The 26,718-nt window shown below is 39.3% G+C and overlaps 1 protein-coding gene across 2 annotated transcripts in view; it reads left to right on the top strand.

Annotated features, from left to right (window-relative positions):
* The first annotated feature begins 7,454 nt into the window (after positions 1–7,454).
* MND1 (meiotic nuclear divisions 1) overlaps positions 7,455–26,718 on the top strand; it is a 61,505-nt gene continuing 42,241 nt past the window's right edge. For both annotated transcript variants that reach the window (XM_044912598.1, XM_021698936.2), the window contains exons 1-3: positions 7,455–7,566; positions 11,812–11,869; positions 15,032–15,180. In XM_044912598.1, the coding sequence (XP_044768533.1) occupies positions 7,543–7,566; positions 11,812–11,869; positions 15,032–15,180 (231 nt within the window). In that variant the 5' untranslated portion in view covers positions 7,455–7,542. The remainder of the gene's footprint in view (positions 7,567–11,811; positions 11,870–15,031; positions 15,181–26,718) is intronic.

Raw genomic sequence — 26,718 nt, 5'->3', positions numbered from 1 at the left:
CAGGGCCATTACTTCATATTTTTCTTAAATACCACTTTCATTTTTTCTGACAGGCCTATTTCATCCATATCTAGAGCAATGCATGAGAAATCTAGAGTATAATGTGTTGCTTATGCTTTTTCTAGTACATATTAAAACATGTATTAAATGGCTACCCATTTACTATCTTAAAATCATCTGATGTACAATCATATCGTACTGTCATGCACTCTCAGGAAAACTAAATTAATGGAACTCTACGCAATCAATATATCCCTTCTTCGCTTCTGTTTCTTAAGCAATAGGAGATAAAAATTCCCACTTTAGATGCCTCTCTTTATGCTTTCAGTAAAACTAGTATACTTTAAATTGGTTCAAAATCACGTACAATAATTTTCAAAATAATTGACAAGTCTGAGTTAATTCTGTAGCACCTTTAGGCTAAGGGGCCCGAGCTTTAGACCTGAATCCCCATCTACTGTCAGGACCTGAAGTAGCAGGTTTTCGACAGATTTCATTTGAAATTCATTCTCTTGTTTATTTAAAAAACAACAAACAAATAAACAAGCCTAAGAGAAAACCAAACATACAAAGGGATTTTCAAAAACTGGGAAAGCAGTGGAGAGAGGCTGCAGAGAAGAGGGGTAAAATTAGGAGAGAGAAGGAAGTCCGCCCCAGACTGGGCGCATCCAGATGGATGGAGGGTAGCGCTTCCTTCCCCAGGGTCAAACCGCCTCTATTTTCTAAGGCCAACTTAGGCCGGTTTCTGCAGCGCGGAGAAAACGCGCACTAAAGTGAGGGCTCAAGACTTTCTAAAAAAGAGAGAAAAAAGGAGTCACATTCTACCCCAGGGAGAAGAAGTGCGTGCAACGCAGAGACCCGACGCGCCGAACCCCCAGCCCTCCCGGCTCCCCCGGCAGGCCCCGGCCCTCCCAGGCCGGCCGCTCGGCACAGCCGCCAGGGGTCGCCGCGCGCCGTCGGGGTGGAGGTCGGCCTCCCTCCCCCCGCCTCCCTCCCACCTCGTCCTCGTCGCTGCTCCGCCCCGCGGCGCTGTCGGCGCCAAAATCAAACCCGCCTGGGCCCGCCCCGCCCCTCGCCTCGCGCGCAGGCCCGGCCGCCGGAAGACCCGCCGCCAGCGTCATGGTAAGAGCTGAGGCCACGCTCCCGGGTCCCGCGCCTCCCCAGTCTCTGGGCCACTCGGCATTGTGGGGCCCCGACGGGCTTCGGGGGCTTGGCTCCCCTGGAGGGGCCGCCAGGTGGACGCGGCCGGATCCCAGAGGCTGGGGCGCGCGCGGCCCCGGGGCCCGCGACCCCGACGCCTCTGGGCCTCCCCGCGCTGTTTCCGAAGCACACCCGAGAAGCGTTCGCGGACGTGACCCGAGTGTCTCACAAGCTCAGCGACCAGTCAGAGCACGAGTCGCCTCAGAACCAGAGCCCCAGGCTCCCGGGATTCGGCCGCCAAAGCTGCAGCCTCTTCGGAAGTACCGGGAAGGGTGTGAGCGAGAAGGGCCGACGCCTTGGATGTCAATGGCTCTTGTTTTTTGACAAATGAGGGGTGCCACGTATTGTAGTTTGTAGAGCACGTTTCTGAATGGCTCACGATTTCAGAAGTAACCTAGCGAGTCTTTCAGAAGTAACCTAGCGAGTAACTTTGAAAATCCGTTGCTTTTTTACTAAAGGGCAGGAATGGATGCCGTTTTGTGCTTCGGACTGCTAGTTGGTAGGGAGTTGGTTCCTTTATTAGGGAAGCACTGAGTTAGCTTTCCTTGCTTGCCATGATAGGTTAAGTCCTGGTGAGATTCCAGATCGACCTTTTTATCTTGGTGAATTTAATGTCTTCCACCTCGTCGAATCATTTTCATAAACCTTCAGTTTCATGTCATTTTTTCTGCTTCTGTTGGCAGAGAATCAACGTCTAATTAGATTGGTCTAAGATTTTAATATCTTAATTTAGTTAAGTGGCCGTCATTTTGCTGGGCAAGGATCTAGGTTGTACGGTATTTATTTGAAGATACTTGTCCAGATGTAATTACAACTGATAACGGCTTCTTTGTGGTTAAACTAACAACGCAGCCACCTGGGCATAAAATGGTCTCAGACACAACAGGACCACACTTAAATCTGTTACCAGTGCTGCGTGATTGCATGTTTCTCGTAGTTACTGGCCTAGTACAACTGAGAACTATGAGCACAAATGCATTAACTTTATCCTTTTACCTAATCTCTCTTTACATGTGAATCACCTTCTAATACTCAGTGGTAATATGCTGTTAACCATTTTCAGATGCTTACCTCCGATAATGAAGAAACATGAAATAAATTAGAATAAAACTTTGAGATACATCCAGTTTTTTTAATGTATGCTCAAGAAGTAAGTTTAGTGTTATGTTGACCAAAGACAAACCTTTGTTCTCTTTCCTGATTATGAATTAATAGCTGTTTGTTTTGATTTGGTTAGGCTTCGTGAATAAACAGTTATTATAAATCCAGGCGTATTTTTGGAATTGGAGAACTGCAGTGTACTCTGCCACTTTTGAGGGCAACAGATATCATCTATTTTTAATTTTTCAAAGTTTTATTGTAATTGGTAAACAGGGTTGATTTTAGGAATTCTGTAACTCCTAATTGGAGAAGGTTCCTTAGATGTATGTTTTTTTTAAGTGGTTTAAAATATAGGTTTCTCCCACTCTTTGAAAGTAGTGTTCCTATGAAGCCTTTCATAATCTGAGGTGGCATAAGGTGAAGAAGCAATTATTAATTTATGTGGGAAAAAATTTTTGAGCATTCCTAGACCCAAAAAAATAACTTCTTAGGCCAAAAAATATATATATATATATTTTTTTTCTGTCAGGCTTTTCATGATACCTTAGGACACATCTTGCTAACAGATGCACAGAATAAATTGAGGTACTGCACAGTTCAAAGCCGTGGTGGCTTATGCTTGAGATGCTGAATGTAGTTCCCAGGGAAGGAGCGTGGCGGAGCCATTCCTAAAACAAATGCTGAACACTATTTTCGCTTTTTGCCTTTTTTCATACAAGTGAAAACGCTCTATAAGATTTCTTTTGATTAGTGAAAACAGGTACTAATGTAGATCTTCTGAAAAGTGGGGATAGCTGTATGTTGGTCAGCCGGGAAGCTTTGTTGTTCTCAGGTCAAGTCTTGAGTCCCCTTACTTACTAATTTGAATGCATCTTTAACTTACATTGTCAGCAGATTTTCTTTAATGTTAAGTATTAAATGAGACCTTGTTGATTTTTTTGGAGAAATTTCTAAATATGAATTAGCATGGCATCTTTTTACATTAGTTATTTTAATTCTGGCCATGATACTGTCCTGTGGTTAATTATAAAAACTATTTCTAGTCATAAAAGAGGCTAATGAATAAATTAACCTGAAAACAAAGTAAATGGATGTTACAGCTCATCCATATTTCTTGAGTGACTTTCATAGCTACTGAACTGAGTGATAGGAGCTTTCCTAAAACTGTGTGCCTCCTGGACACTAGACTCTCCTCATTGTTTGCTTCTGGGTGGCAGATTCTTGTGGGACCCATGAGTCTCTCCAGGGAGCTTTTTAATAATACCAAAACATTAGGAGCCTTTCCTAAAGCTTTGGATCTGTTTTCCACTGATGCAGCCACAGACTAAAGTTCTAAAGGGATCCTCACTACCCCACAGTGCCCCTGACCCACCTCTAGATTCTGGGGTGTGAAGAGCAGTGTTCTCAATCCTGGGGCCCGTTAAAGCACCTGGAGAGGCTTTTAAAAACATGCAGGCCCAGGCCCGGTCTCAGAGATTCTCATTCAATTCATATGGCATGTACCTTGGCATCAGTATTTTTTAAAAGCTCTTGAGATGATTCTAATGGCAGTTTGAAACCCACCGGACTAGAGAAATGAGCCAAAAGAGCCTCCTTAACTGGGTGTCAATTTCAGGCTTGGTTTATTCTGATACTGCTGAGGCCAGTGGGAAAGGAGGCTAATTAAAGCAGTATTGAATGCTGTTTCTCCACTCTGGGTTTGGTGAAATAGATCTATATGTTTTCTTGGAGCTTGCCTGCCTGAGATTTCTGTGATTTATCTCTCCAAGAAAGGCAATAAATGGTTATCACAGAAGTCTTTATTATTAATTTACCCTGTGCTGTGTTTATGGTAGTGCGGTGGGTGTTGTGGGATTTGGGAGTCTTGAACAGTCTCAAATTTTAGGGTTAGGGCTTTAGATAAATGGCCTTGAGGTCAAGGGCTGGCCTTTGTGTCTGCTCTAATCTAGTACTAAGCTTTAGGAAGGCAAGGGCAGTGCATGTTCCGAAGAAGTTTTCAGTTGGCTGAGAAAGACAAGTATACCAATTGATTTGATTAAGGTGTGTTCTGGGAACACATGGAATGACACTCAGATTGTTCTGTGAGCTCACGGGAGCTCTTACAGAACGCTTAAACTAAGTCTTGGGAGACTTTTTGGAGTTTTGAAGAGGCAAGAGGAGCAGGTGTTTTAGATGGAACAGTTTTTTAAAGACACATGGGAAAGAGCATGCGGGGAGCGGAGAATTACAAGTACAGATCTTCTTTGGGACACCTGTGTGGCTCAGTCGGTTAACTGTCTGACTTCAGCTCAGGTCATGATCCTGGGGTCCTGGTAACGAGTCCTGCATCGGGCTTCCTGCTCAGCGGGAAGCCTGCTGCTTCCTCTGCCTGCCGCTTCCCCTGCTTGTGCTGTCTCCCTCTCTCTCTCTCTGGCGAATAGTACATAAAATCTATCAAAAAAAAAAAAAGTGCAGATCTACCTCAACTTACAGTGGAGTTGCACAGTGATAAGCCCATTGTAAGCTGAAAATATCAGTTAAATCAAAAATGCATTTAATACACCTAACTTATGGAACATCATAGCTTACTTTAACCATGCTCAGAACACTTAGACATCAGCTTCTGGCTGGGCCAAAGCATCTTGAGACAAAGCCTATTTTATAATAAAGTATTGAATATCTCATGTAACTTGTTGAAACTGTACTGAAGGTGAAAAACAGAATGGTTGTGTGGGTACAGAATGGTTGTAAGTGTTGTGTACCTCATGGTCCCGTGGCTGCTCAGCATCATGAGAGTATTGTACCACCTATCACCAGCCGGGAAAAGATTCAAATTCAAAATTCGAAGTATGGTTTCTACTGAATGTGTATTGCTTTCACACCATCATAAAGTTGAAAAAGTTAAACGATGGCAAGTCAGGGACTGTCTAGTTTTTGTATTACAGCTCAAGTTGCTTAACTCTCCCTGTTACGGTAAAATTTGAGGTGGAGAGTGGTATCTGTGAGAGGTAGATTGGGGTCAGGTGATAAAGGGCCTTGTATATCACTGTAGAGTGATTGGATACTTCTGGAATGGTTCAGAGCCACTGAAGGCTTTTAAGCAAGGGAGAAGCATGGTTAGATTTGCTTCTCGGCAGGGTGGAATGTGAACTTAGAGGGTGAGACAAAGTGTGGCCAGAGGGCTTGCCTACCGGTGTGTTGCAGGAGACAACACGTAATGAAGGCCTGAACTGAGGTCGGGGTTGTAGGGATGGAGCAGACAGGGTGGATTTGAGAAATAGTTAAGCACTAAAATTGGCAAAACTTGGTGATTGGTCTGATGTGGAGTAAGGGGGGTGAACCTGGGATGACCGCCAGGCCTCTGGCTTGGCTAATAAGGGTATCTAACTGAGCTCAAGATCTAGAACAGCAGGTTTGGGGAGTAGATGTGGGAGAAGAAGAGTTCAGTTTAAACCCTCTGAGTTTGAAGTCTGTCCAGCAGACAGGTAGATACTTGAGATGGAAGCTCAGGAGCATACTTCAGAGGCTGATGTAAAGATTTCAGCATAAGTGTTAGTTAAAACGGTGAAGGCAGAAGAGATCGAAGAAAAGGTGTGAGGAGATGAGGGCATCAATAGAGAACCCTGGGGGAACTGCAGTGTTTGAGAGCGGACAGACGAAAAAGAGAAATACCCACTTTATGTCTTCTTATTTTACCCATACAACTCATCAAGGAACACCTAATAATTTTATTGCCGAGAAAATGAGTTAGTGGGTTTGTAGGTTGTGTAAGTAGAATAAAGACTCGTGTACCCTGCTTTGTATTCAGAATGGCAATTTCAAATCCTTTTCCCCATCTATTGGAGACTTTTCATTTTCTGATGGAGTATTTGGTTAGACAGGCTCAGTCTTTGTGTTTTATGTCTACTTTTTTAGGTGGTGTCAAGTGTTTCAAATTCTTGCTAAACAGTATGTTGCCTCATAATCTGATGTGATTTTTGAGAAAGATGCAGATCATTTAAACATTAGTGTGGAATTCTCTATTAGAGATGATAGTTCTCTTGTTCTTTTCTGTGAATCTTCACTTGAGGGAATTTGGCTTTAAAAAAAATTTTGTATTTCACCTTTATGTATATATTCTAAATACAATATATAGTAAAATTCATTATCAACAGATTTTAGTTACATGTTAATTATCTTAATTTTAAATTGGCTGAACTGTAATTATAGAATAATAGTAACCTGCAGTAGGCTTCCACTTTCTACTTGGATAGGTTTTTCCATCCTCCAGCCTACCCTCCACAATGCTACTGAATGTCATCTTACTAAAATGTAACTCTAATCTTGTCACTCTCCTGCTTTACACATTGCTCAGTAGCTTCTCCTTGTCTAGAATAACGGACATGCCCTTGGGCTGGACAGTCAGCCTCCCATGATCTGGCCCAAGACAACCTTTCTCACCTTACCTGCCATTCCCTCTCCATGTACCACACAGCAGTCATCCCTTGAGTGCTTGTCTTTCTGGAGCATTCCATGTACTTCCGTAACATCGTGCCTGTGTGTGGTCTGCCTGGGACACCTTCTCACCATTTCTCAACTTGACAAAATCCTTTTTGTCTCTAGCCTTCCTACATAGCCCTCAGCCTTCCCCAGGGTGGAATTCATTTTGTCCTTGGTAGCAATTTGTGCAATGACCTCTTCATCGTTTATTAGTTATGTCTATTTTCTCTGTGAGGTTGTAAGTCTTTTGAAGATAAATGCAGTGACTTATCATTGGATCATTTGATAAATAATTGAATTTCTATAAACTGCCAGGCTCTATCTCAACCACAGTTCTTATTACTACACTGGCAGCACCAATCACAAGACTTGGCATGTAGCAGTTAAAACTGAGTCTTTAGAGTTATCAAACCCATTGGCAGACAAGACCATGACATTTCAGATAATGTTTCAGACCAAGTTGTTTTAAAATACAGTGTCTTGGGGCACCCGGGTGGCTCAGTTGGTGAAGCGTCTGCCTTTGGCTCAGGTCATGATCCCGGGGTCCTGGGATCGAGCCCCGCATCAGGCTCTCTGTTCAGTGGGGAGCCTGCTTTTCCCTCTCCCTCTGCCTGCTGCTCTGCCTATCTGTGCTCTCTCTATGTCTCTGTCAAATAAATTAATAAATAAAATCTTTAAAAATAGATAAAATGCAGTCTTTTTTTTAAATGCAGTGTTTACTTTTTTACTTTTGTGCTTTAGTCAAAGAAAAAAGGTCTGAGTGCAGAGGAGAAGAGAGCCCGCATGATGGAAATATTTTTTGAGACGGTGAGTTGTTTTCTATAAAATTTTTAGTATTTTATGTAATTTTCTCCTTAAGTGTATGTCATTCAGTGTTTAATTGTACCTTTTTCATTAGATATCAATGCTGATCAATTACCTGAAGAATGGATAAAATTCTGCATTTTTTTATTTCTGTGAAGCTATGGAGTAAGAAAGAACCCTACCCCAATGTTCACTTCTGTCCAGAATGATCTTTCTGAAGCATATATTTGTGTTCCCTTTCTGCCTGGAAATGATAATATTGACATCTACTGATTGCTTCCTAGGTGCCAATCATTGTTCTGACCACTGAGTGTAGGTTATCTGATTCCATCCTTTTTAATTCTGAGATCAGTACTGTTATGATCCTCATTCTACAGATGAGGACATCTGAGGCACAGCCTAAGATACCACCCTGGATCTCAAAAAATAAAAGTGGTAGTACTAGCATTCAAATCCCGGGAGGACCGTCTGATTTTAGAGGCAGTGCTAAATGCTGCCTCTTTACGTTGATAAATCTGTCTGTAGTGTAACACATACATCATGGTACATAGGCCACTGTAATTTATTCCAGATATTTGTACCTTCCACTAACAGGAAATATGTTTGAAGTTTCAGGTCCTAAGTGGCAGAGCCAGGATTCAAACCCAGGCACCTGGCTCTAGAGGCTGTTTCCTTTACTATTTTGCTATACATAGCTTTTTTTTTTTTTGCTTCCAGGTTCAAGTCTAAATCTTAGGCCTACAAAAAACACTAACTTCAACTTCCTGTGTCTTAGCTTAATACTTGATAGGACCTTCAAAGTCTAGTCTGGCCCCAACCTACTGACTACTTTCATTATATACAGGTGTGAAGAAGTTGGGAGAAAATGGCAAAGTAGAATATGAAATTAATAAGATAATAATAATACTTGACATTTTCATTTCGATAATGCAGATTTTCAGCAAAACATTCTGGGGACCTTTGTTTTAAAAACAGCCCTCTGAGTGTAATCTTACTAATGTTACCTGCCTGCAATGACTTACCAAAAGTCACTGGCAATTCAGAACAGAGTATCACATCAATAATGATGATTAGGAAGAGGCGCCTGGGTAGCTCAGTCAGTTATATGTCTCTGACTCTTGATTTCGGCCCAGGTCATCATCTCAGGGTCGTGAGATCGAGCCCAGCATTGGGCTCTGCACTCAGCTCAGAGTCAGCTTTATATTCTCTCCCTTTGCCCCTCCCCCTGCTCACACACTCTCTCTCTCAAATAAATAAAATCTTTTAAAAAAAGAATGATGATTAGAAAGATAAATTGATGAAGTTTCCACGTGAAGATTATGACTATTCTACTGAGTTTGAATATTTTTCCTATGGTCTCAGCAAGAAAAATAGAATTAATTCTTACTAGGCAGTGGAAAGCTGGGGAGAGTGATGGGGGAAATTATTTTGTCCTTTACGATATTGTTAATTTTCTCAAGTATCAAAATTGGCTGTTTCAGATTGAAAATTTTTCAACCCTGCTATCAATTAATGATACTGATGAGTATTATTAGCAGCTTCCAAAAGTTCAGTAGTCATTGAGTTTTTACATAAAGCTAAAAATTGATTATATTGATTGATTTCAGTTCATATATTCCTATATATTCATTCGTGTGTGTGTGTGTGTGTTTGTGTTTGAAGTTGCTAATGTAGTAGAAAAACTTAATAGCATGGGAGCAATATAGCTAAATGGGAGAGCACTTGCACCTGAAATCTGTTTTACTGAATAGCTTTGTTACCTTAAGTACTTGACCTACGTCTCAGTTTCCTTGTCTATTAAAGAGGATGGTAATACTTGTACCCAGCTGACAGTGTTGGTATGCGGGTTAAATGAGATAATCCATGTAAATCATTATAATGTCCAGGTCATAAGTACCTAATTAAAAGTTGTCTAGCTTTATAACTATGTGCCTTCCATGGTATCTTACACATGGTTTATTTATTTATATATAAGTTTTATAAATTATAAAAATATGTAAGTTTATATATATGTATATATATATAAAGAGCTAGAGCCCATTATGTTTCTCTCTCCTTTATTACCTCTCTTTAATACTGTGGAGAACTAATATTATCTTAAGACCATTTTCTCTGGACCACATTTTAGTTCTGAGGCTAGTACTTTGCAAGCCCACTTATCTACACAGCAACCCCACCGGGGTAGCCAGTGTGTCTGGAGCTCTTCCTTGATGACCACGTATAGGCAGATGTCTCAGTGAGTTCATATTCTTTTTTCAGGGCATCTAAAATGTTTGCAAATAGATTTGATTAACTGATTTTTAAAAATGCATTAGAGGTCTGAAGGCAGTAATTTATTGCATGTTTTCTGAGACCGTAAAGTATTATCTTTATTTACAGATGTGCAAAAATTGATTTCATACTCTAAGACCGATGACAGTATTTTCCTTAATTTACTAAATCTTAAGCATATTGAGATGAAGTTACTTCTTCCAATATTTTATTATGAAAGATAAAGAGTTTTACAGTTAATACCTATATGCCCAACACCTAGATTCTACCATTAACATTTTACTCTACTGGGCGCCTGGGTGGCTCAGTTGTTTAAGCGACTGCCTTTGGCTCAGGTTGTGATCCCAGAGTCCCGGGATCGAGCCCCACATCGGGCTCCCTGCTCAGCAGGGAGTCTGCTTCTCCCTCTGACTCTCCCCCATCTCATGCTCTCTCTCTATCATTCTCTCTCTCGATAAATAAATTTAAAAAAATCTTAAAATAAAAACAAAAAAAATTTTTACTTTATCATATATATATTCATCTTTCCACTCCTTTATTCATTTATATGTTCATTTTTGCGGGGGGAGGGAATTCACTTTAGAGGAGCTCCTTATACATGCTGGGTACCAGTCTTTTGTCAGGTATGTTTCGTGAATATTGTCTTCTGGTCAGTATTTGTCTTCATTTTCTTAACAGTGACCTTGTATGAGCAGAAGTTTTAAATTTTTATGAAGTCTAATTTCCATCCTATTGAAGTTACCTTTTCAAGTTTATTTTAGAAGAAATAGATCCTAGATTTCCATTAAAACAATCAATAATTCTGTTATAATTACTGAATACTTGAGTCTTTTCAAATATTTCACTTTTGTTATCTAAGCTCTTTTCACCACTTCAGTCAAGGCTTAGTACAAGAATAAAGGAGTGTTCAGGATGCCTGGGTGGCTCAGTCAGTTAAGCGTCTGCCTTAGGCTCAGGTCATGATCCTGGAGTCCTGGGATCGAGTCCCGCATCGGGCTCCCTGCTCGGCAGGGAGCCTGCTTCTCCCTCTGCCGTTCCCTCTCTCGCTGTGTCTCTCTCTGTCAAATAAATAAATAAAAATCTTTAAAAAAATAAAAATAAAGGAGTGTTCTACATAGATTTTTTTTTCCAACTACAAGCAAGATTAAATATTCTACATGTTTATCTTCCCTTTTTTTTTTTTTTTTTAAGATTTTGTTTATTTGACAGAGAGAGAGAGCTCACAAGCAGGGGGAGTGGCAGGCAGAGAGACACACACACACACACACACACACACACACACACACGCAGGGTCCCTGCGCGCGCACACACACACACACACACACGCACGCACGCAGGGTCCCTGCCAAGCAAGCAGCCCAGTGCGGGCTCAATCCCAGGACCCTGGGATCGTGACCTGAGCCGACTGAGCCACCCAGGCGCCCCTCTTCCCATGTTTTGCTTTTGCATGTGGTGGACACACCACCTGTAAAGGTGAATCATTGATAGGCAGCCATGAATTGTATAATTTTCCTATTGTTTAGGTATAGCTCTTCCATGAAACCTTAAATGGAAACAAATCTTGACAGTTGTCTGTTTTGCTTTTAGTTAGAACTGCTAAATCCGTGGCATATGATATATGCTAAGCAAATCACTGTGTTTTCTTAAAGTGTCAGAGGAGATGATTATCTCATGTTAAAGAATTCATCATAAGTAATTTTTATACTTCACTGGAAAGATGTTCTTTACATTCTGCTCTCCAGTTACTTTAAAGAGTTGTATGTTATGCAAAATCTGTCCCTTTTAAATTCTGTTGAAGGTATCAAACAAGATAATTGCAGTTTCTTCTAACTCTAAAATGCTTGATTCTGTTGCACTGTTCATTACCAGACACAGCTTTTATAGTGCAATGTTTTATTAATATAGTTATGGTAAATATAAATATATAGTAGAAGATAAATACATTTTTTCATCTCTTTTTTAAACTCTTTTAAACAGAAAGATGTGTTCCAACTAAAAGACATGGAGAAGATTGCTCCCAAAGAGAAAGGCATTAGTGAGTATCAAAGATGTGCTAAGATATTTTGGGAAATATTGGTCATCTTTTCTGCAATAGTCTTTCACTTTATGAAAACATAAATTTCTAGAGATGAAGAATGTTTGTAAGAGTACTTCCATGATGTCTTTGGACCATGACCATGATTCTTATGTATGGAGTATCTGCTTTAAAATGGAGTATGCATGCATACTTAAACCTACACACACAAGCATGCACACCTCCATACACAAATATACACATTTATTTATACGTATAATTACTTCAAAAGAAGTAAAAACTGTTCATGTATGTTCTGATATTTGTTAGATGTGACTTTGTATTTTTACATGGTATATTTTCTATGGCTATTTAACAAATTACCCCAACTTGGTGGCTTAACACAATAGAATTTATTCTCTCATAGTTCTGGAGGCCAGAAGTCTAAAATCAAGGTGTTGGCAGAGTTGGTTCCTTCTGGAGATTCTGAAGGGGAATCTATTTGATGCTTCTCTCCTAACTTCTGGTGACTGCTAGCAGTGCATGGCTTAATAGACACATCATTCTAATCTCTGCCTCTGTTTTCACATAGACTTCCCCTTTGTTTTCTCCCATTCTGTCTCTTATAAGGACATATGTCATTGGATTTGGGACCCACCCTAAATGTAGGATGATTTCATTCTATCATCCTTAATTGTACCCTTTTTCCAAATAAGGTCACATTCACAGGTTTTGGGAGTTAATCTTTTGAAGGGTCACCACTACATATGATATATTTATTTTTTTAAACCTTATTTTCCTTGTATAAGCTATACATGTTTATTTTAACAGATTTGAAAATTATAAAGTATATAATCAAAATAAAATTTGTTCGTGAGCCTTCTTTTCTGGGATCACCTCTGTTAACATTTTGGTATATTTTGATGTCTTATTCTTAGGTTCTATCTGTCTGTGTATGCATATATCTGCCTTTTTTTTCTTTTTTTTTCCAGAGGGAACCACGCTGCATGTGCAGTTTTGTGTTTGTGTATTTTTTCATATAACATTAGATCATCTACATCTCCCTATGTCATTTGTTTTTTTAAAAAAATGATTTACAGCATCTGTATCTCCTAATGTTTCATTCTTGACCACCTACTGTACCATAATTTGTGTAGCCTATTACTGTTATTGAACATCCAGATTGTTCCCAAATTTTGCTGCTGAAATCGATGTGTAACATGCTATCTACAAATTTTTTTCTAAACTGATTTTTTAGAGCTGTTTCAGGTTCACAGCAAAACTGAGAGGAAGGTACAGAGATGTCCCATAGGCTTCCTGCTCCTCCCCACATGCATAGCTTCTCTGGTTGTCAACATCACTCACCAGTGGTACCTTTGTTACAGTTGACACATTGTAATCACCCAAAGTCCATGGTTTACATTGGGATTCACCCTTGCTGTCATACATTCTGTGAGTTTGGATAAGTGTATAATGACACAGATCCATCATTATGGTATCATGCAGAGTATTTTTACTGCCCTAAAAACCCTCTGTGCTCCATCTATTCCTCCCTTTCTCTCCTCACCCATAAATTTTTTTTCCACATCTCCTACTGCTTCATTAGGAAAAGTTCCTAGAAATAGAATAGAAAATAGAGACTTGGGGCGCCTGGGTAGCTCCGTCGGTTAAGCATCTGACTCTTGATCTCCACTCAGGTCTTGATCTCAGGGTCATGAGTTCAAATCCCACACTTGAAATAAAAAGAAAAGAAAGTAGGGTCTTTTGTAGTTTTAGGCATTTAATATGTACTCTCAAAGTGCCTTCAGGAAAGGTTATACCAAATTATATTCACATTCATTTCTCAGAACTGTGTTTTCATTTTTAGAATCCTTGACATTTCATTTCACTTTGTACTTCTTTACAAGTGAGGTTGAATGGTTTGCACCTTTGGTGTTGATTTTTTTTAATTTATTAAATCTTTAGTTTTGTTTTTTTTTTTTTAAGATATTTATTTATTTGACAGAGAGACACAGCGAGAGAAGGAACACAAGCAGGGGGAGTGGGAGAGGGAGAAGCAGGGTTCCCGCTGAGCAGGGAGCCCTATGCGGGGCTCGATCCCAGGACCCTGGGACCACTTCCTGAGCCGAAGGCAGACGCTTAACGACTGAGCCACCCAGGCGCCCCAGATCTTTAGTTTTCTAATAGATTTTGTTACATTTGGGGATCTGCTGTAGGAAAAATTGAAGTGGACGTTAAAATATGGATAATTTCTCGGTAGAGTTTGACTTAATAGTAAGAGTTGTTCATGAATTTCAAACATTTATTAAATATGACTTTACATTTTTATATGCTATTTTTTAAAGCTTCTTTCTGATTTTTTGTGGTCTTACTCCTAACCATAACATTCAGTTCACAAGTTTTTTTTTCCTTTTTTAGTTTTCTTAGCGAAAAAGGCAATACACATTCATTTTTGGAAAAAACTTAGAAAAATGAACAAAAAAGAAGGAAATAAAAATTGCCTCTTACCCACAGCTCAAAAATAACCACTGTCTAATTAGTGCCTATTGTCTTTTAACTTTTTTTTTATAATTCTACATAATGCATTTTGAATGCATGTATATCCATGCCATTAAATACTTTATAACATAAGTTTAATGATTACATAGTATCCCATCCCAATAAAGTACTTTTAAAAGTCCAGCTATTGGACTGGTTTCCGATTTTTTGCTGTTGAAAACAGTGCTTTGACAAGCATCCCTGTGCATGTCCATCATTATTTTCTTTGGCCGCATTTATAACAATGGAATTTCTACATAAAAGGCATGCATAGATATATATTGCCAGATTTTCTTCCCATCTTGAGAGAACCCATTACCCTGAACGTTTTACTATATTTTTTAGGTATTTTTGGTTTGGAAGTCAAGAAATCATATCTCATTGCTTTATTTGGCATTTCTTCAATTATTAGTGGGGTTGAACATTTTTGTTTATTAACTGTGTATATTTTGTAGCTGTCCATTGATGTACTTTTGTTTTTCTGTTGATGTGTTTGTCTTTTTTGTAGTTGTTATTTTTAAAAGCTCTTTGTTAATTAACCCTTGATCTGTAATATTTGTTCCAACTGTTATCTTTAGTTTTTAGCCTTTTAATTGTATTTATGATGTGTCTTAATAGAGAGTCTTTAAAAATGATCTCTTTTAGCTGCTATGTCAGTGAAAGAAGTCCTTCAAAGCTTAGTTGATGATGGTATGGTTGACTGTGAGAGGATTGGAACATCTAATTATTACTGGGCTTTTCCAAGTAAAGCTCTTCATGCAAGGAAACGCAAGTTGGAGGTTCTGGAATCTCAGGTAAGCCAACACAGTTAAAAATTGCAGATGTGCTTTGTAAGAAAGAAATTTGTTTTACTTAATCTTCTTTTCATTTGATGGCTTCCATTAAATTTTTAACATGTATTATTTGACTCAAGATCTAAGGATAATCAAGATCTCTTTCTCCTAAACAATACAAGGAGCTTAGAATGTTCTAACTTTCATCCTCCCACATGCCATGATATTATTTTATAGTATTTTAGTTCCTTTTAGGGTTACAGAATGGTTGGGAAGGTACAGAGTTCCCAAATACAATTGATTCTTTAACATCATGGGTTTGAACTGCATGAGTCCACGTCTACATGGATTTTTTCCAATACATGTAATACTGTAAATTTATCTTCTCTTATGTTCTCTTAACATTTTCTTTTCCCTAGCTTGCTTTGTGGTAAGGATACAGTATATAATACATATAGCATACAAAATATGTGTTAAACAACTGTTTATGTGATTGGTAGGGCTTCTGGCCAACAGTGGGCTAATAGCAGTTAAGTTTGGGGGGAGTCAGAAGTTATATATGGATTTTTGACTGCACCCCTAGGTGCAGGGTCACCCCTAACCTCTGCATTTCTCCATGGTCAACTGAAGAGTTCTCCACTATCCAAAAGTGGAGCATTCCTGTGAAACCTTTTTTTTTTTTTTTTTTTTTTTAAAGATTTTATTTATTTATTTGACAGAGAGAGACATAGCGAGAGCAGGAACACAAGCAGGGGGAGTGGGAGAGGGAGAAGCAGGCTTCCCGCAGAGCAGGGAGCCTGATGTGGGACTCGATTCCAGGACCCTGGGATCATGACCTGAGCCGAAGGCAGACACTTAAGGACTGAGCCACTCAGGCGCCCCCTGTGAAACCTTTTGTAAGCTAAAATGGCATAGAATGAAAAAGCAATTACCATTAATCTATATGGAAAAAATTGAGTGTTTCTGAACCCCATAAGTAGCCTCTCTTAGGCTTTTCTGATACCTGTAGGACACATCTTGCTAACAGATGCACAAAATAAATCAAGATAAAGCACAGATGCTCATTGATATAGTTCCGAGGTGTGGAGTTTGATGCTGAGATGCTGAGTGTAGTTCCCAGGGAAGGAGCTTGGTGGTGCCGCTCTCCCTGATGTTGGTGCATGCTACCTCTATACTGGTTTGCTACAAAATGAACGCTGAAACACTATTTTTGCTTTTTATCTTTTTTTGTAAAAGCAAAAAGACTCTTCAGATTTCTTTTAGTTAGCAAAAATAGGTACTAATATAGGTCTTTCATAAAAGTAAAATGGCATATCATGAACTTTTGAAAAGTGACTTACATTTTGTGTTTAGTGTGGTACATTTGTTACAAATGATGAGCCAATATTGATACCTTGTCGTTAAATAAAGTCCATAGTTTACATTAGGGTTCACATTTTGTATGTTATGTGAATTTTGACAAATGCATAAATGTCATGTATCCACAATTACAGGATCATACAGAATAGTTTCACTGCCCTAAAAATCTCCTGTGCTCCAGTTATTCGTCCATCCTTCCCTCTCCCTTAATCCCTAGCAACCATTGGTGTTTTTTACTATTCTATAGGTTTGCCTTTTCTGGAATGTCATATTGTTGGAATCATGCAGTCTGTAGTCTGTTCAGATTGGCTCTAATACACATTTAGGTTTCCTCCCTGTCTTTTGGTGGCTTGGTAGCTCATTTCTTTTTATTGCTGAACAATATTCCATTGCACAGATGTGCTGCAGTTTGTTTATTCATTCAGCTATTAAAGAAAATCTTGGTTGCTTCCAAGAACGTGTATTTAGTCTGTATTACAAGATTCCACTACATTTTAATTTTATTTTTTTATTCTTTTATACAACTGAGGGGGTGAATTATGTGGAATTTACAGTGTAGGCAAGAAGTGGAACTTTAGGGAAATGGGCTATGGACTTGTTTTGGGGTGAGGCAAGGAAGAATCCTGATTCTCTAGAAGATAACAGGAATAGGAAATGTTAATCAGGAATAGTAAAGGAGATGAATTTTTTTCTGTTTGGAGATAATATGAGATTACATTTCTTCACAGGAAAATTCTGAAACACCACTTTTTTAAAATGTCGCTCCTGGGTTTAAGAAGGTCAAAGTTTGTAGGCAGCCCTCAGTCTGTCTGTGTTTTTAATTATAAGCAACAAAAACTAACTCTGGCTGAGTTTAACAGAAAAGGAATTTATTAGAAGATACAGGATGGACTTATAGAATCACTGGGAAGGCTAGAAACCCAGTTCTAAAAGTAGGCAGGAGCTGAGGGAAGGTGCACAGCCAGACCACAGCCAAAGTCACGCCGTGAAACTTGTGTGGTGAGGATTCTGCTGCCCCAGGGCCATGCCATGACCTCTGCACCTAGCTCTATTGACAGTGCTGCTGACCAGTGGAAGATGATTCCACTGGTGCTCCTGACCCTGGCTAAAGAAGCGGATGTTGTTGCTGCCCTCCTCCCTCCCCCCAAAAAACCCTCAAAAAATGAAAAACTTCTGTCCTAGCTACCAATCACAGTTTTGGGAAGTACATATGATTGGCCAAGCCTGGGTTACATGCCCACACTCTAGTTGCCAGGGGAACTGGGGAAATAAATAATTGGGGTTTCTAGTTTCTATGATGGGAGGTAGCTCCCTCCTGTTGGCACCAGCAATTCCCTGAAATAGGAAGGGGGTTTGAATGCTGAGTAGCACTCTCTCTCCTACCAGGTTAGATATTTACAAAATAAATCGAGAGAAAAAAACTGGAAAATAGCACAGGACTTGGAGTCAGAATAATAACAACAAAATTACTGAATACCTACTGTCCTCTGTATGCCAGACACTATTCTAGGCACTTGTAATCCATTAGTGGACAAAGAATGGAAGCAGGGAAACAGGTAGGTTAAGTTATTGGAATAATCCAGCTGTGAGGTAATTGTGGTTTGGACCTAGTGGTAGCAGCCTACCTACCCCTCCTTAGCTGTAGGCAACCAGTAAGCTTCTTTTCTTTCTTTCTAAGATTTTATTTATTTATTTTAGAGAGAGCACACGTGCATGTGAGCTGGGGGAAGGGTAAAGGGAGAGGGAGAGAAAGACTCTCAAGCAGACTGCGAGTGGAGCCCAACTCGGGGCTTGCTCTCAGGACCCTGAGATCATGACCTGAGCCAAAATCAAGAGCCGGACGTTCAACTGACTGAGCCACCCAGGTGCCCCTCAGTAAGCTACTTTCTGTTTCTTGTGAATTTCCTTGTTCTGGACGTTTTATATGAATGGAATCACATAATGTGTATCTTTCATGACTGGCTTCTTTCATTTAGTGTAATGTTTTCAAGGTTTGTCTATGTTGTAGTATGTATCAGTATGCCATTCCTTTTTATGGCCGAATAATATTCCATTGTATGAATATACCACATTTTATTTATCCATTCATCAGTTGATGGCCATTTGGGTTGTTTCCACCTTTTGACTATTATATGCAATGTTGCTGTAAACTTCATGTATGAGTTTTTGTGTGGACATATGTTTTCATTTCTCTTGGGAATTGATGGGTCATATGATAACATGAATAATTGTTTGAAGAACTTCCGGACTTCTTTCTAATTTGGCTGCACCATTTCACATTCTTACCAGCAGTGCGTGAAGCTTCCAATTTCACCACCTCCTCCCTGAAACTTCTCATTACCTGACTTTTTTGACTCTAGCCATCCTAGTGGTTGTGAAGTGGCATCTCACTATGGTTTTGCTTTCCATTTCCCTGATGACTAACGATGTTGCGCATCTTTTCATGTGTTTACTGGCTATTTGTGATCTTCCTTCGAGAAATGTCCATTCAGATCCTTTTACCCCTTTTTTTATCTTTTAAACATGATGCTGCATTTTTTTCCCCCTCCTAGGAAACAACATGCATATTCATCACTCAGCAACTTTTTAAAAAAGTTAATCATGAAATTAGAAACTTTATACAGGGTAATTTACTTTTAGGCCTTATTGCATTTTTCTGTCTTCATGGTTTTTGTTCTTTTATCCTCTAAGAATTCCCTTGCCCTTCTTTTCTACCTAGCCAAATTCTAAACATCTCTTTTCTCAGAAACTGTCTCAAGCTCCCATAGCTTACAGTGTTTGGGCCTTCTCTAAACCTATAATATTTTTGGTTTTACCATAATATAATGTATTGCTTTGGCACATACTGCTGGTTTGCTATGTAATGAACACTGCCCCTTCTTTACTAACAAAACACTTTGTTGAGGCAGCAGTGTGTCTTACGGAAAAAATGCTCATCTTCCCACACTCCCTTCCAACTAAGAGTGGCAGTGGAAAACAATTCTGATGAGTGAGATGTAAATGGAAGACTAGCTTTGAGGTTTGTAGGAAAGTGTTTACTTTCCTCAAAAAGGCAAAACCCTTTCCCCTTCTTTTCCATGATGTAGACATGAGTTTATATTGTAACCCTACAATAACAAGCATTAGGATGAAGACCTGTTCCTTAAGAATGTCAGAGCCTGAATAAAAAGGGCTTGGATCTCTGGTGGCATTTTGAGATGCTGCGCTAGCCTTGGACTGCCTAACCTCTGGGCTGTTTTATCCAGTTTTAGTCAAAAATTCTGTAATTTTAGCTGCAGGTATTCTAAATGGATACAATTGCTTGAAGATTTCTTTTGCATAAATGTAACTTAGATTTTTATTAGTCTATCTCTTTGTAACAAACTGTTTACTCCAAAACTTTGGGGCTTAAAGAAACAAATATTGATATTTCACAGTTTCTGTGGATTCAGGCATGGCTAGTTAGGTACCTCTGGCTCAAAGTCTCACATAAGGTTGTAGTCAAACAGTCGGCTGGGGTGGCATTCTTATCAGAAGGCTCATCTGGGAGAGGACTTACTTCCAAACTCAATCATATGGTTATTGGATTTAGTCCCCTGAAGGCTGTTGGACTGAGGGCCTTGACTGCTTGATAGTTTTTAGACAGAGGCCTCCCTCATTCCTTTTATCAAGGGCTTCTCCATAGGATGGCTCACAGTATGGCAGCTGCCTTCCCACAGAGCAAACATGAGGGAAGTCCAAGATAGAAGCTACTGGGTTTGTTGGCAACTTAATCTTGGAAGTGACATCTCTTTACATCTGCTACATTCTGTTTTAATGAAACAAGTCATTAAACACAGCCCACACATAAGCAGAGATTACAAATGTGCATAAATACCAAGGGGCAGGGATCATTGTGGCCATCTTAGAGAATACATGCCACAGATTTTAAATTTTGTTTAACTTCTCAGACGTATAAGTCTTAGCCTCTTGATTAGTTTTTAATAGCTTTATTGAGGAATAATTGACATACAAAAACTCACATTTAAAGTTTAAAAATTGATAAGTTTTGGCATATGTATGTATCCATGAAACCATCACCACAGTCAAGATAGTGAGCATATCCTTCATCCCTAAAAGTTTCTTCATTCCCCTTTTTAGTCTTTCTCTCCTGCCCTTCCTTTCCCTGCACTGTTTCCCCTGCCCCCATCCTCAGGCAAGCACTGATTTGCTTTCTGTCACTATACATTGGTTTGTATTTCCTAGAATTTTAACTAAATGGGATCATACAGTATGTACTCTTTCGTCCTGGCTTTTTTTACTCAGCATAATTATCTTAAGATGTATCCATGTTGCTGTATTATTCATTCATTTTTATTGCTTAGTGATATTCCATTGTATGGAGATATGACAGTGTTTATCTGTTGATAGACGTTTGGGTTTTTTGTTCTAATTTTGGGCTATTAGAAATAAAGCTGCTATAAATATTTGTGTACAAGTCTTTTTAGGGATGTATTTTTTTTTTTTTTAAAGATTTTATTTATTTATTTGAGACAGAGAGAATGAGAGAGAGAGAGCACATGAGAGGGGGGAGGGTCAGAGGGAGAAGCAGGCACCCTGCCGAGCAGGGAGCCCGATGCGGGACTCGATCCAGGGACTCCAGGATCATGACCTGAGCTGAAGGCAGTCGCTTAACCAACTGAGCCACCCAGGCGCCCGGATGTATGTTTTTATTTATGTTGGGTAAATACCTAGGAGTGAAAAGGCTGGATCATATGGTAGGTGTATATTGAACTGTTTTCTGAAATGCTCTGTCATTTTACATTCCTACCAGTAATGTGTGAGAGCTCCCAGTCGCTCCACATCCTTGTCAATACCTGGTATGATACCCATTCTAATAAGAATATAGTGATATCTCATTGTGGCTTTTCTCCATTTCCCCAATGACTAATAATGTTGAGCATATTTGCACATGTTTATTTGTCATCCATATGTCCTCTTTGATAAAGTGTCGATACAGATCTCTTACCTTTAAAAAAATTTTTTTGTCTTTTTTTTTTTTTTTTTTTTTTATTTATTTTTTTTAATGAGAGACAGAGAGCAGGAGAGGGAGGAGGGTCAGAGGGAGAAGCAGACTCCCTGCTGAGCAGGGAGCCCGATGTGGGACTCGATCCTGGGACTCCAGGATCATGACCTGAGCCGAAGGCAGTCGCTTAACCAACTGAGCCACCCAGGCACCCTGTCTTTTTTTTTTTTTAGAGAGAGAGAACGCACGTGTGAGCTGGGGTGGGGAGGGGCTGAGGGAGAGGGAGAATCTTAAGCAGGCTCCATTCTCAGCGTGGAGCCCAATGCAGGGCTCAGTCTTACGACCTTGAGATCATGACCTGAGCTGAAATAAGAGTCAAATGCTTAACCGACTGAGCCACCCAGGTGCCCCTTTTTTTGTTGTTGTTTTTTTTTAAACTTGGGTTGTTTTTATTATTGAGTTTAGACAATTCTTTATATAGTCTAGAGGCAAATCCTTTATTAAATAAATGTTCTCTGAACTTTTTTCTACCAGTCTTTGGCTGTCTTTTCATCTTCTTGACTATCTTCTGAAGAGTGGAAGTTTTTAATTTTGTTGAAGTCCAATTTATCAATTTGTTTCTTCATGGTTAGTGTTTTTGGTAGTGTATCTTACCTTATTCCGGGTAATTATTTGTGCCTGAAATTGGGCATGACAGGGGCTGATTAAACATTTCTTGGTTGATTTCTTGAGCCAGAGAAACTCTTTACCTTTCAGGGAAAAAAAGGCCAAATGTACGTTTTTTATTTCTTAGCCTCTGGATTTAGCATATCTACTTAAGTGGAGAAGCTTGGCAAATCTTAATAGAAGTAAGGAAGAGATATAATTAGAATCTCTAGTACAGTGAATCTGTTTTTAAAAAGTGAACTTAATATCACTGTTTGCTCTGAATGTTTGAGGAATAGGATGTTCTAATTAGTTACTGTCAATATACTCCTCTCCCTATAGGTCTGAGAGTTGGCATCAAATGTATTTGTGACACACCCCTCTCTCCACTCCCCCATTTACAAGCTGTAGGCCAAAGATTAATCTCACACACCTGCTCAGAAATCAGGTCAAGTTAGAGGTGAACACCTAGGCGGTAGTCCTATGCCTTCTGTTCTAAGCACTCCAGAAGTAAATGAAAAACATAATTTTGATGTTACTTGTAGAAGGTTGATAGTCCTTGACATTTGCTATATATAGTTGTTTAAAACAAAACAAAACTCAGTGCCTTTTCACTGACCTAAACCTGCTTTAGTCTTTCACTAAAATTTGAGATGGCATGTCAGTATCAGACTGTGCCCCCATGGTTCTGAAGATCACTTATTTTAAAGAAGCAGTGTGGCTTAATGGAAAAAGTAGTTCGAAGTGAGATATGGATTGAAATCACAGCCTTACTTCTTACTAGTTGTAGGATCTTCCGAAAAATTTCTTAAACTCTTTAAAGCCTCAGTTTCCCAGTTTGTAAAACAGAGATTATACTTGAAAGGGTTGTGATTAAGTGATATGTGTAAAGTGCCCGGTGTACTAGGTACTCTGTATATGGTAGCCAAAAGTTCAGCTAAGTTAGTATGCACCCAGGAGTACACTGTAAGTTTATTTGTTCAGTCAGAACAAATATTTGAGGGTCTGTTACGTGCAAAACATTTTACCAGATACTGGAGGTAATTTGTAAAAGTAGAAGTCAAGATTCATGCTTTATAAGAACATCTAACCTGTGCTAAAGATAATATATATGCACATGAAAGAGTGAAAAGAGAGAAAATAAGAAAAATGTAATAGAGTGGTGATTAAAAGTGCTGCAAGAGAAGTTGGGATTTATATAAATATAGAAAGTACTCAGTGTTGCAGTGAATCAGATTCCAAATTCAAGGTTGCACTGAAGGATTATTTGGCATATTGCCAAAGTGAAGGGTTAGCTTCCTTTGAGTTTCTTGTTGATTACTTCCAGATTAGAGAGAGAGTGGAGGAACTCTAAATTTCCTTCCTTCATTTGTCTGTTTCTTTCTTTTTCATCATTCTGTTCTGCTTTGGTTCTGCCAGTGATTCCAATTCTATATAGAAGTGTATTCGTCTCTTGAAAATGGACATTCTTGTAGTAGATCTGAAAATTAAATCAAGAAACACATTTTTTTTCCTCCCTTGCCTTTAGGTTGTAGGTATTGATCATCATTATAGACAGTCTAAAAGCCTCATGGTTATAATTATGTTTCTCTTTAATATTTTCTAAGGTGGCAGATAAGCCATCAACTATGTGTGGGTCGCATTAACTGCTTTGACAGATATCACTATATGTCTGCTCTGTGCATGCACTGTGCTAACTTCTTTAGGCAATATAAAAATACGAGCATACTGTACTTGGTAAGGCACGATAAATACCATAAATAATTAACTTTTTATGAAAAGACATAGTTTATGTCTTTAGTTTATGTGAGATTAGTGCCAAATACTATCTGTTCTATGGGTCCTAATTGTTATATGAGTTTAGAGGAGGGAAGATTTTTATAAATCCACATACTTCAGGGAGACTTCTTAGAAATTATTATTTTGAGCTGCAAGTTGAGTAGATTTATTTTATTTTATTTTATTTATTTGACAGAGAGCACAAGTAGGCAGAGTAGCAGACAGAGGGAGAGGGAGAAGTAGGCTCCCCGCTGAGCAGGGAGCCGGACGCGGGGCTCGATCCCAGGACCCTAGGATAATGACCCAAGCCTAAGGCAGCCGCTTAACTGACCGAGCCACCAGGTGCCCCACAAGTTGAGTAGATTTAGATGGATGGAGGAGATTCTCAAGGGGGGACAGAAGGGAGCCACTGATGCTGATGTTGGAAATGGCAGCCAAAATTCACTGAGCACTTCTCCAGGTAGAGTTTTAAGAGTTTGTCTTAATCCATTGAGGCTGCTATAACAAAATACCACAGACAGGGTAGCTTATAAACAACAGAAACTTGTTTCTCACCATTCTGAAAGCTGGTCAGGTAGGACACTCTTCTGGGTCACAGGCTTCTTGTTATATCCTCACCTGGTTTAATTGCTTAGACATCTCTCTGGAGCCTCTTTATGTGGCACTAATCCCATTCTTGAGGGCTCCACCTCATGACATCAGTACCTCCCAAAGCCTTACTTACCTAAGGTTATCAACATTACCTTTGGGGGTTAGGGTTTCAACATGTGAACTACGGGGGGAACAAAAACATTCATACCATAGCAGAGCTTTTGCATGCTTCATAGCATTTGACTCTTACAACTGCATAAGGTAGGCATTAACTCTACCTACGTGAGAAGACTGAGGCACCAAGAGGGTAAATAACTTGCCCACAGTGATAGTACTAGTAAATGGTAAAGCAAGATTTGAATCCAGGCATTCTGACCCCACATTCCTTGCACATATAACCATAGGTAAACAAAACTTTAAAGCAAATTATGTTCAGTAGACAGTTGGTGACCAGTTTGGAAAGAAGATGTAAGTTTTTGTTGTATAGTAATGGGAAAATAAGGTTGGAAATTGGATTGAGGCCCATATTATGGGGTATCTTAGTGGTTGGGTGGATTTTATTATGTACAACAAGCAGGGAAAGTTGAAGATTTTCCTGCCAGAATATTTTTATTTATTTTGATGATCTAATTGCTTTTAAAAATTAGATTATAAGCTTAGAAAATAATGTTGTTACATCATGGTATTAAGCAAAAAACTCCCCGCCCCCCCCACCCCATATAGGTGAGTAAGACATTATTAATGTTGCTGAGAATAATGTAATGTGTAGTAATTTATTTCTGCATGATTGAAATAAATATTTGGATTGGGTTAGAAGAAATAGTTGTTAAACTAGTAGCTGTGACATAGATGCATTCCTGAACCTTTTCACATAAATTACTAACTTTCTTGGGCAAGAAAAGCTCACGTGGAGCTGAGAATGGTGGTGCATGTTTAAGTCTGCTAGTGCTTCTGAAATAGATTCAAATATATTATGCTGTTTGGATGGTAGTAGAAGCAGCCCTTTTGGTTCCACAGAAAGTAGAAATAACCAGATCTTTTTCTCCTAAGTCTTTGTTGTGAATTTGTTGTCAATTTTTGTGTAGCTTAAAAATTAATTCCATTGTGGGAACTCCCCAGTGAAATGGCACTTCTCTGTATCCTGAAGAATGTATACAACTTTTTAAAGGTCAAGAGATGATTTTTTTCTTCTTGATAACTGTTTCAGGAGTTTTGGCTAAAACTTGCTGATTTTTCCCACTGCGATAATGATTTTAGTCAGTGTGTCTGTGTAGGTGTATGTGTGAAAGAGTGAAAGAGAGAGAGAAAGTGTATATGTCCGTGTGTGTGTGTCTGTGGTCTGTTTTTTGTGAAGAAAAGCAAGACAAAAATGCATTAGGATAAGGTATTCTTTCCATCATCTTCTGATTCTCCTTTTCTTTGTTTCAAATAGCTGGGCCTTAAAAATGAAGGAACAATCTCAACCTCAAGGGAATGACTTCCTTCATTTTACCTTAGCTTATATTGATGGGTGTAGGATGGTGTCATCTAATGTATACGTGACTAGATAAGAGCAATAAAATTATTGTGTTTGACATGCTAGTCATACAGAGTCACCTGGCAGTATTGGAAATAACTGACCACTGCTGATTTGAAATGCACATTTTTTAGTCTTTTCCCAAAAGGAATACCATTTCCTTTTTTTTTTTTTTTTAAGATTTTATTTATTTATTTGACAGAGAGCAGGAGAGAGAAAGAGAAAGCACAAGCAGGGGAGCAGCAGAGGGAGAGGGAGAAGCAGGCTCCCAACTGAGCAGGGAGCCCGATGCCGGACTCAATCCCAGGACCCCGGGATCATGACCTGAGCCGAAGGCAGGTGCTTAACCGACTGAGCCACCCAGGCGCCCCAGGAATACCATTTCCAATATGCTTTTATTTTTGTATTCACATCCCTGTCTATCCTTCCAGGACTCCCTGTTCTGAGTTGGGTATTTCTTTTCTTTCCTGCCAGAGCACCCTGAGTATAACTCCAGTCCACCACCCTGTGCTGCAGCTGTTAGGTGACTCAACCCTATCACGTAGGCAGCCTGGATCCTCAGGACTGGGCACAGTTCTTGGCAAATGACAGGTATTTGACAAGTGAATGAGAATTAAAGGAAACAAAGGGTATGAAGTTAGTTCTAATAAAACCATCTACTGATTCAGAGAATTTCATTAGTGCT

The sequence above is a fragment of the Neomonachus schauinslandi genome, chromosome 2 (assembly GCF_002201575.2).
Source record: "Neomonachus schauinslandi chromosome 2, ASM220157v2, whole genome shotgun sequence".
NCBI lineage: Eukaryota > Metazoa > Chordata > Mammalia > Carnivora > Phocidae > Neomonachus > Neomonachus schauinslandi.
Note: the sequence above shows the minus strand (reverse complement) of the source record. Positions and strands in the feature narration are given on the sequence as shown.